Source organism: Embiotoca jacksoni, unplaced genomic scaffold, assembly GCF_022577435.1.
Source record: "Embiotoca jacksoni isolate LCO1_2020_lvr unplaced genomic scaffold, fEmbJac1.0.p SCAF_37, whole genome shotgun sequence".
Taxonomy (NCBI): domain Eukaryota; kingdom Metazoa; phylum Chordata; class Actinopteri; family Embiotocidae; genus Embiotoca; species Embiotoca jacksoni.
The window spans coordinates 2,425,017-2,439,750 of NW_027185389.1; the positions used below are offsets into that span (position 1 = coordinate 2,425,017).

Below are 14,734 nucleotides of genomic sequence, written 5' to 3' on the forward strand. Positions count from 1 at the left end.
TGTGAGCTGTAAGGTCTTATATAGACAGGTGTGTGCCTTTCCTAATCAAGTCCAATCAGTTTAATTAAACACAGCTGGACTCCAATGAAGGAGTAGAACCATCTCAAGGAGGATCAGAAGAAATGGACAGCATGTGAGTTAAATATGAGTGTCACAGCAAAGGGTCTGAATACTTATGACCATGTGATATTTCAGTTTTGCTTTTTTAATAAATTTGCACAAATTTCTACATTTCTGTTTTTTTCTGTCAAGATGGGGTGCTGAGTGTACATTAATGAGAAATAAAATGAACTTTTTTGATTTTAGCAAATGGCTGCAATGAAACAAAGAGTGAAAAATTTAAAGGGGTCTGAATACTTTCCATACCCACTGTGTAGCAACAATTAAAAAAACATCTAACTTGGAATTTTTTTTAAATAAATCGGGAAAAGAGATGCTGTGAGGATTGTTTTCTGCGTTACGTTACAGAATAAAGAACAAATTAATAAAAATAATCCCAACATTATACCCTCCCTCCAGGATTTCACTTTCAATTTCAGTTTTTGTTGTTGTTAAAATATTGATCGTTTATTTTGACGCTGTTGATGGTCTTCGCCGACGCTGGTTCCAACTTTCCGACCGACGCCCAGGGATTTTCCTGCCACGTCACACAAAAAGACGCACACGCCTCTTATACTGGATGCCTTTCTGGAGCGTCACGTTATTAATAAACAGATCGGCGCACGGAAACACAGTTTTAGTACCACTCCCTCAATCTGTGTGTGTATTGTTGCACCACATGATTGTAAATTAAGTACAGCAGCTGTTTTCGTCAGAGACGCCCACTCGTGAATGTCACCTGTCAAACACACCTTGGTCGTAAGAACTGATGGAATATACTCAGATTAATTCAGGAATGTGGAAACGGACCAACGGCTGAAGTTTTGGAAATAAATTCTGGCTCCAACATCAGAGAACAAAAAAAAATGCAATAATCAGGTAGCATCTAGATACACAACTCGTGCATCAAGGAAAATAGACAAAACACTATATAAAGAAGGGTTACGGTTTGTTATTTTTCACATAGTTTCCCTTCCTCCCACGCCAGTTTGGTCTCCTCTGCGTAACGGAAGTGCTCGGCATACTTGACTTGGCCCGTGCTGTTTTGGTTAAAGCTTAGCTATGTTACATTATATTACATTTCATTTATCTGACTCTTTTATCCAAAGCGACTTACAATAAGTTAATTTCAACCATGAGGGTACAAAAACCAGAACAACAAGAATCAAGAAAATGCAATTTCTTCAAGAAAGCCAAACTACAAAGTTCTATTAGTAAGTTCCATGTTAAGATACTAAAGTTCTCCTAAGGTGAAGTCTGAAGAGATGTGTTTTTAGTTTGCGGCGGAAGATGTTCAGACTTTCCGCTGTCCTGATGTCGTTGGAGAGCTCATTCCACCATTTAGGAGCCAGGACAGCAAACAGTCGTGATTTTATAGAGTGTTTAGTTCAGTGAGGAGCAACAAGCTGACTGGTAGAAGCAGAGTGGAGTGAAGGGGTGGAATGTAAGGTTGGACCATGTCCTGGATGGACACTGGACACGGTCTGTTCACAGCACGGTACGTAAGTACCTATGGTTGGAAACGGATGCACGCAGTTACTGGTAACCAACGAAGGGAGCGGAAGAGGAGGAGGAGGAGGACGAGGAGGAGCCGAGTAGTGTGAGGGAATTTAGGAGGTTAAAGACCAGTCGAGCTGCTTCATTCTGGATGAGCTGCAGAGGTCGGATGGCACTAACAGGTAGACCTGCCAGGAGGGAGTTACAGTAGTTTAGACGTGAGATGACCAGAACCTGGACCAGAACCTGGACCAGAACCTGGACCAGAACCTGGACCAGAACCTGGACTGCCTTCTGAGTGAGAAGAGGACGTATTCTCCTGATGTTGTGCAGCATGTATCTACAGGAACGTGTTGTTGCAGTGATGTTGGCAGTAAGAGAGAGTTGACTGTCGAGTGTCTCCGAGGTTCTTAGCAGTCAGGGTCGGGATAACAGAGTTGTACAAGGTAGTAGTCAGGTCGAGGGTGGGAGAGTCTTTCCCTGGAACGAAGAGCAGGTCGGTCTTGTCGAGGTTGATTTTCAGGTGATGTGAGGACATCCACTGAGAGATGTCAGTCAGACAGGCAGAGATTCATGCTGCTACCTGTGTTTCAGATCGGGGAAAAGAGAGGATTAGTTGGGTGTCATCAGCATATCTGTGGTAGGAAAAGACGTGAGTGAACGACAGAGCTGAGAGAGTTGGTGTACAGAGAGAAGAGGAGGGGACCCGGGACGGAGCCTTGAGGAACACCAGTAGTGAGAGGACAAGGTTCAGACACAGATCCTCTCCAAGTTACCCGGTAGGTGAGGTCGTTGAGGTAGGACGAGAACAGGGAGAGAGCAGAGCCTGAGACACCGAGGTCCTGAAGGAGGAAAGAAGGATCTGGTGGTTCACTGTGAATAAATGTAGCTCTCCTGGTGTATGGACTTGATAGTTTTCTTTAATTAAAGGCAAATTTATCTCAAATATCTTAAAATTTCAATAAAATTTCTGCTGCAACAGGACTCGTGTCCACGGAGCGGTGTTTTTTTTTTTCCGGTGACCGAGTGTTGTCTCCTCGTTTGCAGGCAGCACTTTGATCAAAGTTGGAGAGTGTGAGCGGCGACTCGGAGCGGCGGAGAGGGAGTTCCTCCAGACGTCGGCCATCAGCTTCCTCACCCCCCTCAGGAACTTCCTGGAAGGAGACTGGAGGACCATTTCGGTAAGTCCGAAACACCACATCTCACGTTTTTTTCACGTTTTTCATATTATCCGCACAGATCGTCCAGTTTCTACCTGGAAAAATGACAACATACAGCTTGAATTTTTTGTATCATTTATGTGGATAAGAACAGTCATATTGTATAAAACTTGAGTGGGCGGGTCTCTGACTTTTCCCTGTGTTTAGGATTTTTTATTTTCCTAAATCGGTGTTTCCCCAACGGCACCCCCCCCCCCCCCCCCGAAAGAAACAAAACTATGAACAAACTCGTAGAACTGCAGTTACATTCAGTAACTACTAATTTTTTTTTTGCTTAGTTCCTGTTGCATCCGTTTTCATTGCAGCTCAGTGTGCGAGAGTTGTTTGTGCGTTTTACTGTCGCTGAAAGTCGCGCTAATTTGTCGTTTTTTTCTTCTTTGCTGCGTGTCTGTGTTTTGAGAAGGGGGCGGGGCCTCGGCTCACGCAGGTAGCCACGGGTGAGCGTTACGTTTTTGGGACTGCACAAAAAAAGAGAAAAGACGCGATTAAAAAGCATAAAGTTAAACCTTCAACGGACAAAACCTCGACCTCAAACTGCTGGAAACCAGAACAAGAGTATCAGCATTTTCAAAACGCTGCGCACCTGTATGTACTGAAAGTAGTAAGAATGCTAATGTTAGCAGATTAAGCTAGCAGTCCTGGCTCTCTGGCAATGTTAGACAACTAGAAGTTGTGTATGAGATTAAAACAAAACAACAAAACAAATTAACATTTACAAGACAAATGTCAATTTACACAACTCGTGTTTTTTTTTGTAATCTTTTATCTCGGTCTCTGATTCAATTTGTGCATCGACTTAGTGTTTTTAAGCGGAAATATCTTTGTGAAAGTCCACCTGTGTGGGGAAGACTAGGGGCTTTTTTAAAAAATTTCTTTGACACGTCACAACTTTCCAACAAGGGCCTCTTGTTTTACCTTCACATCGAAGTGGTTGGTAAGAAAAATACTTTTGAAGTGACAGTCGTTTTAATCGTATTTATGATCTCCGCCACGCCTGGTACTCTTGTTCTGATGATGTCAGGGCAGAAATATGAAAATGCATCATGTTGATGGAGCAGAGCTGCAACTTTGTTATGACAATGGTAGCATGTTTGTAAACAGAAGCAACTGATGTCAAGTGGGAAAACCTGATATCTGTCTCTTACTTCGCAGCTGAATGAGCAGGATGTCTCGATTGCTTCACAACGAGCCTCACATACAAATAAATAAAAATAAAAGCGTCAGGGATTTAATTCATTTTTAAAATCAAAGCAAACTTCTGCGTTGTTTTCAACATTGGGCTGATATTATAATCATACTTTATTTATTTTTTTTTTTTTTTACTTTTCATATAATATATTTTCTTGTCATAGCAACGTTGGTCGCTTATTTCACTCACAATGCATCTTGTAGCATCTAAAAAATACAAAAAAACACCCTTCTTGGACATGTTAATACATTCAGCGAGCGGTCGAGGCTTCTTCCTGTAAAACACTTTTGAGCTTCGCCACCGGAGGGCAGCGTGGTTGTTTTTGTTTTTTTTAACTTTCATATGTTCGTGTTGACGTGTCGTCGTACAGAAAGAGCGACGCCTTCTGGAGAACCTCCGCCTGGACCTGGACGCCTGTAAAGCACGTCTGAAGAAGGCGAAGTTGGCTGAGGCGAAAGCTGCGGTGAGTCCCCCCCCACCTACCCCCCCCCCCCCCCCCAAAAAAAAAAAAAAAAAAAAACAAATTCTGCAACCAAAAACACACACACACACACACACACAACTCCCACTGTCATTTTGATGATTGCCCCACTGCGGCGTCAACCATGACTAACCAACTGTCTGTACATTAAGGGTGGTGGCGAGGGTGACGTGAGTATTAAACACGTTTTTTTAATTCTTTCAGTCTGATGCAAACCTCGGGTTGTTTTCCCAGTCTTTAAGGAAGTGCTTTGATTTAAATTTATGTTGAAACTGAATAATTGGCAGAAGAAGATAAAGAAAAAAAAAAGAAGAAGAAAAGCAGTGGACTGAAAAAACAACTTTGAAGTCACTCTTTGCAGATGAAAGCTTGCAGTGTGACAGGACAGTTAAACACAGACTGGATGTAAAAGTGGTCGTAGCTTCCCGGATCTGAAAAGGGAAGCTAATGCAGAAGTGCCTTAAAGTTGCAATACCACTGAGAGCCACTAGGGGGCTGAAACCAACAAACAAATAAAACGACAACCTGATGGTCCTTCTAAAAATGCTAGCCTTCAAACGGCGGTGTTTTGGGGGCGTGTCTCTGGTTTGATTGACATGTCTGGGGTCCAGCTGTTTCCCGATACGGGACAAAGCGTAAGCTCCTCCCCCAGCTTGTCCAAATACGGTCACTTCTGGGTCTCAAAAACAAATCTGATCTATACAGTGTTGTTTGCTCAGATCTGAATGTGCCTTCATTTATTTATTTTTTTTGTGATCATTCCTCATTCAAAAACGCTCATTGAACATCAAAAAGATTTTACTATTGTTTTCTATGAACAGATATAACATTTTGAGATTTGGATTTGGTAGCAGCCTCTATGACTGGGCTGCATCTCCTTATAGCTTTTTACCTAACAAAGAATTTACCTGAATATTTAATAAGATGTATCTGTAATAGAAATATACTGCAAACAGATCAGAACCAGGACTCAGGGAATTTAACTTAATGAACTGAATCCCAAAAAAATAGACGAGATCAAAAAAATAAAGGTTTGAGAGAAAAAGTGAAAAACTTATTGTGCATCTGCTGCAATCGTTGTCAACAAAGGCAGTATTATTTTATTTTTATGTTGGCATTACATTAGTTTTCAGCGTTGCCGCCTCGTTTGGATTAAACCTGATGAGACAACTTTTTGTTAACCACGGGAATATTTGGTCGAATATAAGACTTTAGACTTCATACATTGGGGCTTTTTTTACTTTAAGGCTGTTAAAATAAGCAGAAATGGCTGCTATAAGACTTGTGAGGCCCATAACCAAAACAGATTTTTTTTTTTAATCTTAAGAAGAAAATGATTGCATGTGGGCCAAGAAGAACAACAACAACCTTCTTCTTACTATTACCAGTCCTGAAAAAATCTTCAGACTGAGAACATGACATTGTTTTCCCAGTAGGGGGCTACGCAGCTCTAATATTTACCACTAAAGTCTTGACTCATCATAAATTCTGCACAAAAATCAGTTTATAAACAAAAGATTGTTCCTCGGGAGGGAACGTCCCTTGAAAGCCCCTCCTGCTTCTTCTTTTTGGTTTTTGTTTCACCATTGATCAGAATTTTTTTTAAAAAGAAGAAAAAGTCTTACTGATGATGATGATGAGGATGAGGATGAGGATGATGAATAAAAAAAAGAAAGCCATACACTTGGCCGACTGACAAAAGGCATGTTAGCATGCGCATGATGACCTGCAGCTGACCAGCGTCGGGGGGTTTTAGTAATATAGTCGGTGAGTGTGTCTTGTTGTCAGTGGATTAGTCAGGTCAGTGAACTGGACGGATGAGTCACCGGTTTTAGTGTGAGAGGTTGTTTACACACGGCCGGGTTATGTCACCGAATCTGCACCTTTTCCTCTACGGAGCTCAAGACACACCTCATGTGAAAGTGTGTCGCCGTCTCCCACCTCTGCAACCGGCAGCTTGTGATTCAAAACTGACCTTTAAAATTAAGACTAAATTACTCAACTTTTATTTATTTAAAAAAAATTTTTTAATACAATTTGAATTAATGAGGCAAAATTGACATTCTTTTTTTTTTTTTTTTCAGAGTTGGAAAATGAGCTATTTGAATTTAATGAAATATGTAATATCGAAGGGTTTAGGGAAGGGGGGTGGAGGGAGGGGTGCAGGTGAATTATCAGACATGAATATCAATAATGTGCAGATTGAACATTCGTCCGCGCTGTCTTGCAGATTAAAGTGTTACTCGTCATGGTTTTCGTTCCTGCTGTGCTTTTCTGACTGTTTTGTCTGCGTTTTTTTTTTCTTTTTGCCTAAAACCTACCGTGCGGGACTTTTACAAACACGACCGCCAGTTACAGTCAAACCGAACAAGTTGACACGGTGCCGATGAAGCCCGCGATCGCAGATCAATCTCTCGCTGTTTCATAGTACCGTTTTGGAGTTTTAGTTTCTGGGTCGGAACAATTGGCAGTAAATGACGCAACAAGCGCCTTAAAACCGCAATACCACCAAGCGCCACTAGAGGTCGGCTCCAAAAAGCCTCCATAGACTCCCATTCAACTTCTCATTAAAATACAAAGTCAATATATTTTTTTTTACACAAGTCATCATGGTGTCATTCGCTGAAGTCGCTCCTTCTTCTTAGTTTTCAGATGATCCATTCAAAAATAATTCCATTGTTAATTAGATATTAGGTTTCCGCTGCAGGTGGGCGGGGCATAGTGTCCTCTGATCCCCAATCGGATCAGTCAGATTCACCGCTCACTCCTCCCCCAGCTCGTCCAAATATGGTCACATGTGGCGACGGCTGAAATACCGAACTGGAGACTGGAGACGGCTGGTTGGATTGGATGACGCTGCTAATACAAAACTCAACACTTCCTGTATCTGTTTCAGATTAAAAGCCATTTAGCTTTTCATGAGACGGTAAATTTATATGATTAATCCAGAACTACCGTAGCAGGATTTATTAAATTAAATTACTGGAAATATTTATTGACTATTGAATGTAAACTTATCACCGTAGAAAGAGTTGCTACGCAACCTCAGAAACAAAAGCCACAACCTAATTGTGTGAACATCAAAGCTCTCTTCTGTTACTAAAACAAATAACACTCCACCTGTTCAATTCATCGGAAATATAATATTAGTTTTTTGTAAGCGGTGTTGTTGTAACTACGCTGACGGCCAGAAGGGAGAGACAAAAGTTCCGCACTGCAGGTTTTTAGCGTGGTTGCCGTGTATGAAGGTATTTCTGTGTTTATTATACAAGCAACAAAAAAAAAAAGTTTTGAAAGCAAATTTCTCGCACTGCAATTAAAAATCAAGTTTGCGAGTAAAAAATATACAAACTGAGAATAAAATTATTTGCAATTTTTTTTTGTTTTGGTCACAGAATTAAGAATTTTGCTGATGAAACTAGACTTTTTGGGTGCAAATTGAAAACCTTCGCTCTCAAGGTTTTTGACGTGACCAAAGTTTTTTTTGTTTGTTTTTTTTTTCCTTTAAGCTCATTTTTTTTATTTAGTTTTCAACAACATGACAACATGCATTTTCAGACAGTTACTGTCTTTGTCCATTTTTCAACTGTATGTCGTCTTTGCACGCATGATATTCAGGTACAATGCCCAATGCACAGAAATAACAACAAACAGCAAATAATGCTCACACCGAGAGAAAAAGAGGGGAAATAAGAATGAAAATAAACAAATAAATATTTCATTACATAAATAGATAATTAAATTAATTCAAAAGAATGGAATAAAAAGTAAGATAAAACAAAAGGGGGTAAAGAAATAATAATTGTCCACTCCTGAATGTAGTACCATAGGTGATATATTTGCTGTTAGTTCAACCAGGGGGGCCGAGCAACATCAAGTAGTAACCCTCATCGTATTAATAACGCTGCGACCTTTGGACCCTTAATGAACATGTGACACATTTAATTTGGAGCGTAGCCAGAATACCTATGTGATCGGCAGCAGGTATTCAATGTATTTTATTTATGGTGTTCTGAAGAATCTGGTGTTTATTTGTCATTTAAATTCCCTGCAGGTGTTTCAGTTTGTAACTAGGTGTGCCTCTGTTCACATCTCCTCGCAGGTATTCTGTGGTATCACCTTGGTCATTGTTGCTTCTCATCTCTGCTTCATCTGTAAGGAATTATGCAGATTCATGACCAACCCAATATCTGACAGTTTCCTCCAGCCCATCTCCAGATCATTAGATGTGAAGGTCTTCGTAGATCCGATGCTCGTTAATGTTGAAATTAACTTCAGGAGCCCATAAGTTGTTCTGTATTTTGTTCCACATTTTTCAAAGAGTGATCTTAGTCCAGTCTGCCACTTCTTTTATAGGTGCATCTAAAAAAAAAAAAAAAAAAAGGCAAAAATTTGTAAGGGTTCTGGGCATAATATTATATATATATAAATTATATATTTCTCAATATTAAGCCAGCGAATGTTTGTGCTATTCTGAATCCACCTTATCAAAGGTTTCAAGTCATATTTTCAGTTTGGAAGTTTAAGGCCTCCAGTTTAAAGTTTGAAGTCTAATTCTAAGACACTTTTTTTTTGCCGAATTATTTTATCAGGGTTATCAAAAAAATTATTTGGGAATTTTCTATACGTAGCATCTGAAATAAGTGGCGAAGTCTGGGCCGAACATTGAATACTTTCAACACGACTGAGCAGGGAGACCATCGTTCCAGGTCTAACGCACTGAATTATTTAAAATTTTGAGAGCAAAAGTTTTTGACTTTTTTCTATTTGCAGCTACAAAGTCAAGTTTCATAAACAACATTTTTAATTCTGTGACCAAAACTGTGAGCAAATTTGTTTGCAATGCAAATCATTTAATTCTGTTGATATATTTTAGATTTTTTTTTGGGGGGGGGGGGGGGGGGGGGGGGTATTTCAGTGCAAGAAATTTGCCTGAAAACAGCTTTTTTTGTTGTTGTTGTTGTTTTTTTTGCTCACATTATAAAGAAACAATAAATACCTTCACCGCCGTGTTCACGTCGAGCACACAACGGCACAAATGTGACACAACTCTACTGTTTCTGTAGATGGCTCCAGATTTTCAGGAAACCAGACCTCGCAACTACGTGCTCTCTGCCAGCGCCTCTGCGGTAAGAAAACAATTGTGCTTTACAAACACCGGGACATAATATCAACTGTCCACACACGGTGATTGACATTTGTTTGCATGCTTCTGAAATTAACATCACTTGCTGTAAGCAGCGGTGAGAATAATGAATGTTTAACAGGGCGTCGTCTGGTAAAAGTGACATGTGTCAGCTTCTGTTGTTTGTAGTCCTGGCGTTGCCATGCTGTCGATAACAATCATCCAGCCAAACAGATGTGGGGCACTACTGAGTTTTAATGCCTACGTTTGTCTCGGGAACATTTTTGTGGTCACCTTTTATTGAATTCATGTGTCACGTTAACCGCACCTTGTGTTATTTAATCCTCTGTTCGTTACAGACCATTGCACTTTTTACTTATATTTTTCCGCCCAAAATGAATAATCCAACCGAGCAATATTGTCATCCATCGTCTCATTCATACGGCACATTCAGAACCAGGAGTAAACTCTTGGGCGATCACGTATTTAAAGTGATCCTGAGTCAGCTTGAGGATCTCCCAGATTAAGAGTGAGTCAACTCTCTGGAATTTTGGTCTTTTGAGAAAAATTCTCCACAATTGCAGGCCAGTTAGTTCATTTGATGTATTTCAGGGGTTTCCAGGTGTGATTGTCTGCATGATCGCAGCTCCCACTATAACTATGTGAGTCTTTATCTGCAACAACAGGTAAATACTGTCATCTCAACTTCTTTTGCTTTTCTTAGATACAGTGGTTTGAAAAAGTGTTTGCCTCCTTCCTGATTTCTTTTTTTTTTTGCATGTTTGTCACTTAAATGTTTCAGATCATCAAACAAATTTAAATATCAGTCAAAGATAACACAAGTAAACACAAAATGCAGTTTTTAAATGAAGGTTTTTATTATTAAGGGAGAAAAAAAAATCCAAACCCACATGTCCCTGTGTGAAAAAGTGTTTGCCCCCTAAACCTAATAACTGGTTGGGCCACCCTCAGCAGCAACAACTGCAATCAAGCGTTTGCGAGTCCCAAAGCTTTAGAAATGGCTTTATAACCTTTTCCAGACTGATAGATCTCAATCACTTTCTTTCTCATTTGTTTCTGAATTTCTTTGGATCTCGGCATGATGTCTATCTTCGGAGGATCTTCTGGTCTACTTCACTTTGTCAGGCAGGTCCTATTGAAGTGATTTCTTGATTGAGAACAGGTGTGGCAGTAATCAGGCCTGGGTGTGGCTCGAGAAATTGAACTCAGGTGTGATAAACCACAGTTAAGTTATGTTTTAACAGGAGGGGGCAAACACTTTTTCACACAGGACCATGTGGGTTTGGATTTTTTTTCTCCCTTAATAATAAAAACCTTCATTTAAAAACTGCATTTTGTGTTTACTTGTGTTATCTTTGACTAATATTTAAATTTGTTTGATGATCTGAAACATTTAAGTGACAGACATGCAAAAGAATTGGAAATCAGGAAGGAGGCAAACACTTTTTCACACCACTGTATTTACTTCTATTTCGCGTAAGCTGTCAGTAATGTATTTTTTTTGTCCTCCTGTTGCCATGATGAATCAGGTTCTCTGTCGGGTTTTTTTTTTTTAATCTCCTTGTGCTTTATTCAGAGTTAACTCACATCTAATTGGTGTCGCCTTAAAAGTCTTTAGTTTCTTTCTGCGACTGAGCTCCGTTTATCGCTGTGGGTGACGGAAAACCCCTGCAGGACTTTCAGGAAATATTAAGTTTCTCTTTAAACTCTTCGTCTTTCCAGATGTCAAAACAAAAAACACATAATTATGTAGAATTTGACACGCAAGATGTAAAAACACCGAAATTATGGGGGGGAAAAACAACAAAAGTATAATAATTTTAAAAAAATAGTAAAAGATTGTTTTGAGCAAACAGTCTTCACGAGATCAAAGGACCGGAAGTAAAAAACAAAAACATTCACCGACTTTGTTTTGGAGTTAAATAAAATATTCTGGGAATGTGCGCATGTGGACTGTAATGTGAAAAAAAAAAAAATAACCGTGGTGGATAAACCGGCAGTGCAACACTTTTCAAATCCAGCTGATTCAAACAAACTGTCTCCACAGATTAAAAGTGTTTTCTCCGGTGGAGCTGTGGAGCTTTGTGAGATTTTAAGAGGTGAACACTGAAGTAGCGTGTTTAGCCAATGTTGTGAAAGGTTGTGGTGTGTGTGTGTGTGTGTGTGTGTGGGTGTGTGTGTGTGTGTGTGTGTGTGTGTGTGCGCGCGCATGAAATTCAAAATCCAGTCAGTGTCTGAGTAGTTGTGTCGTCCTCTAGAACGAGACGTCTCCCCTCAATCGAGCTTTAAACAAATCAGATAGCTGTAAATCTGCTGATAGTTATTTTTATTTATTTTTTCCACACCACTCGCCGGATATCGCTGTTTCTAATCGGTTTTTGTTTTTTGTTTTTTTTCTCTCTCTCTCTCTCTCTCTCTCTCTCTCTCTCTCTCTCTCTCTCTCTTCTTTTCGCTACACGTTGTGGCCGATCAGCTCTGGACCGAGGAGGTGGAGAAAGTGAGTGTACGACCACGTCGAGGCCGTCCGGGCCTCAAGCTGGCTCGTGTAAAAAAAAAAAAAAAAAAGTTAAAATAAAAAAGAGCTTGTAGCCGTTTCCCAACATCCTTAATTGTGGAAAAATCAATAATAATGATAGCGGTGAATATTTAACACCATCAGACAACGACAAGTTGAATTTTATTTCAGGGGTAAAATCGGCCATGCAACACGTAACAATCACCAAAACAAATTACACACACAGCCAGGAAATGAAGTTCATTAAGTTGCACACATCCTGATTATTAATAATCATAGATTATAGAGCGCACACACACACACACACACACACATAAAATCCTTCCTCGTATAAAATCGAAGATTTACACTCAGGGTTGTGGGAAAATGAAAACACTGGAGATTGCTTACATGTAACAAGTGAATCACTGAGTCGGATTTATGTTTTAATCATCGTGTGATATTTTAGTGAACGCTGCTTATCTCCGAGTGTCTGTGCAGTTTACAAGTTTGGCACTTTGGCCGTGGGAATATCTGTTTTTATGTGAAACGCTGCATGTAATTCTTTTGCTTTGTATGAAAGTTGCCGTAAAAATTAAGTTTTTTATTATTATTATTATTATTATTATTGTTCAATAACGCGGGCGACGTTGTTGCTGTTGTCGTCGCTCTTTTGTCACTACAGGCCGAACACGAGCTGCGAGTCGCCCAAACGGAGTTCGACCGGCAGGCGGAGGTCACACGGTTACTGCTGGAGGGAATCAGTAGTACACATGTAGGTGCTGCTGTCAGGGTAACACACACACACACACACACACACACACACACACACACACACACAGACACACACACACACACAGACACACACACACAAACACAGACACACACACACACACAAACACAGACACAAATACACACTCACACACACAAACACAGACACACACACACACACAAACAGACACAAATACACACTCTCACACATATACGTTACATTACATTTCATTTATCTGACTCTTTTATCCAAAGCGACTTACAATAAGTTAATTTCAACCATGAGGGTACAAAAACCAGAACAACAAGAATCAAGAAAATACAATTTCTTCAAGAAAGGTAAACTACAAAGTTCTATCAGTAAGTTCCATGTTAAGATACTAAAGTTCTCCTAAGGTGAAGTCTGAAGAGATGTGTTTTTAGTTTGCGGCGGAAGATGTTCAGACTTTCTGCTGTCCTGATGTTGTTGGAGAGCTCATTCCACCATTTAGGAGCCAGGACAGCAAACAGTCGTGATTTTGTAGAGTGTTTAGTTCAGTGAGGAGCAACAAGCTGATTGGTAGAAGCAGAGTGGAGTGAAGGGGTGGAATGTAAGGTTGGACCATGTCCTGGATGGACACTGGACACGGTCTGTTCACAGCACGGTACGTAAGTACCAATGTTTGGAAACGGATGCACGCAGTTACTGGTAACCACACACACACACACACACACACACACACACACATACCACACACACACACACACACACACACACACACATACCACACAGACACACACACACACACACACACACACACACACACACACACACACACACACTCTCACACATATACGTTACATTACATTTCATTTATCTGACTCTTTTATCGAAAGCGACTTACAATAAGTTAATTTCAACCATGAGGGTACAAAACCAGAACAACAAGAATCAAGAAAATACAATTTCTTCAAGAAAGGTAAACTACAAAGTTCTATCAGTAAGTTCCATGTTAAGATACTAAAGTTCTCCTAAGGTGAAGTCTGAAGAGATGTGTTTTTAGTTTGCGGCGGAAGATGTTCAGACTTTCTGCTGTCCTGATGTTGTTGGAGAGCTCATTCCACCATTTAGGAGCCAGGACAGCAAACAGTCGTGATTTTGTAGAGTGTTTAGTTCAGTGAGGAGCAACAAGCTGATTGGTAGAAGCAGAGTGGAGTGAAGGGGTGGAATGTAAGGTTGGACCATGTCCTGGATGGACACTGGACACGGTCTGTTCACAGCACGGTACGTAAGTACCAATGTTTGGAAACGGATGCACGCAGTTACTGGTAACCACACACACACACACACACACACACACACACACACACACACACACACACACACACACACACACACACACACACACACACACACACATATACTACACACAGAAGGAGGTCAGAGCTCATCTGACTCTCTGCTGTCTCTAGGTGAATCATCTGCGCTGCCTGCACGAGTTTGTGGAGGCCCAAGCAGCTTATTACAAGATGTGTCATCTCCACATGCAAGACCTCCAGAAGGAGCTGGCGAGGTAAAAGGGGGGGGGGGGGGGGGGGGTGAGTCATGCAGACTTTGATGGACTCCAGGGAATGATGTATTTATCTCATGGTGTCTGGACTCCAACCACAACAACACAACACAACTTCCAGAAAATCCTCAGTTACACAACATCAATACCGCACCATTGGCTGGTGCAACAACCGGCAGCTGTAAGACATGATGGAAAATTCCATATTTCCATATATATACACGTGTATATATATATATATATATATATATACGTATATATACTCACCAACATAAAGAGTCCAGAGG

The 14,734-nt window shown here is 40.4% G+C and overlaps 1 protein-coding gene across 9 annotated transcripts in view; it reads left to right on the forward strand.

Annotated features, from left to right (window-relative positions):
- The window catches only part of LOC138208290 (endophilin-B2-like), a 31,273-nt gene that overhangs the window by 8,373 nt on the left and 8,166 nt on the right, over positions 1–14,734 (forward strand). For 4 of the 9 annotated variants that reach the window (XM_069166063.1, XM_069166064.1, XM_069166061.1 and 1 more), the window contains 6 exons: positions 2,644–2,777; positions 4,376–4,468; positions 9,553–9,615; positions 12,106–12,129; positions 12,812–12,901; positions 14,350–14,450. In XM_069166063.1, coding sequence (XP_069022164.1) covers positions 2,644–2,777; positions 4,376–4,468; positions 9,553–9,615; positions 12,106–12,129; positions 12,812–12,901; positions 14,350–14,450 — 505 coding nt within the window. Of the gene's footprint in view, positions 1–2,643; positions 2,778–4,375; positions 4,469–4,638; positions 4,657–9,552; positions 9,616–12,105; positions 12,130–12,811; positions 12,902–14,349; positions 14,451–14,734 lie in introns of all 9 variants that reach the window. The other 5 variants (XM_069166060.1, XM_069166058.1, XM_069166059.1 and 2 more) reach the window with 2 other exon arrangements.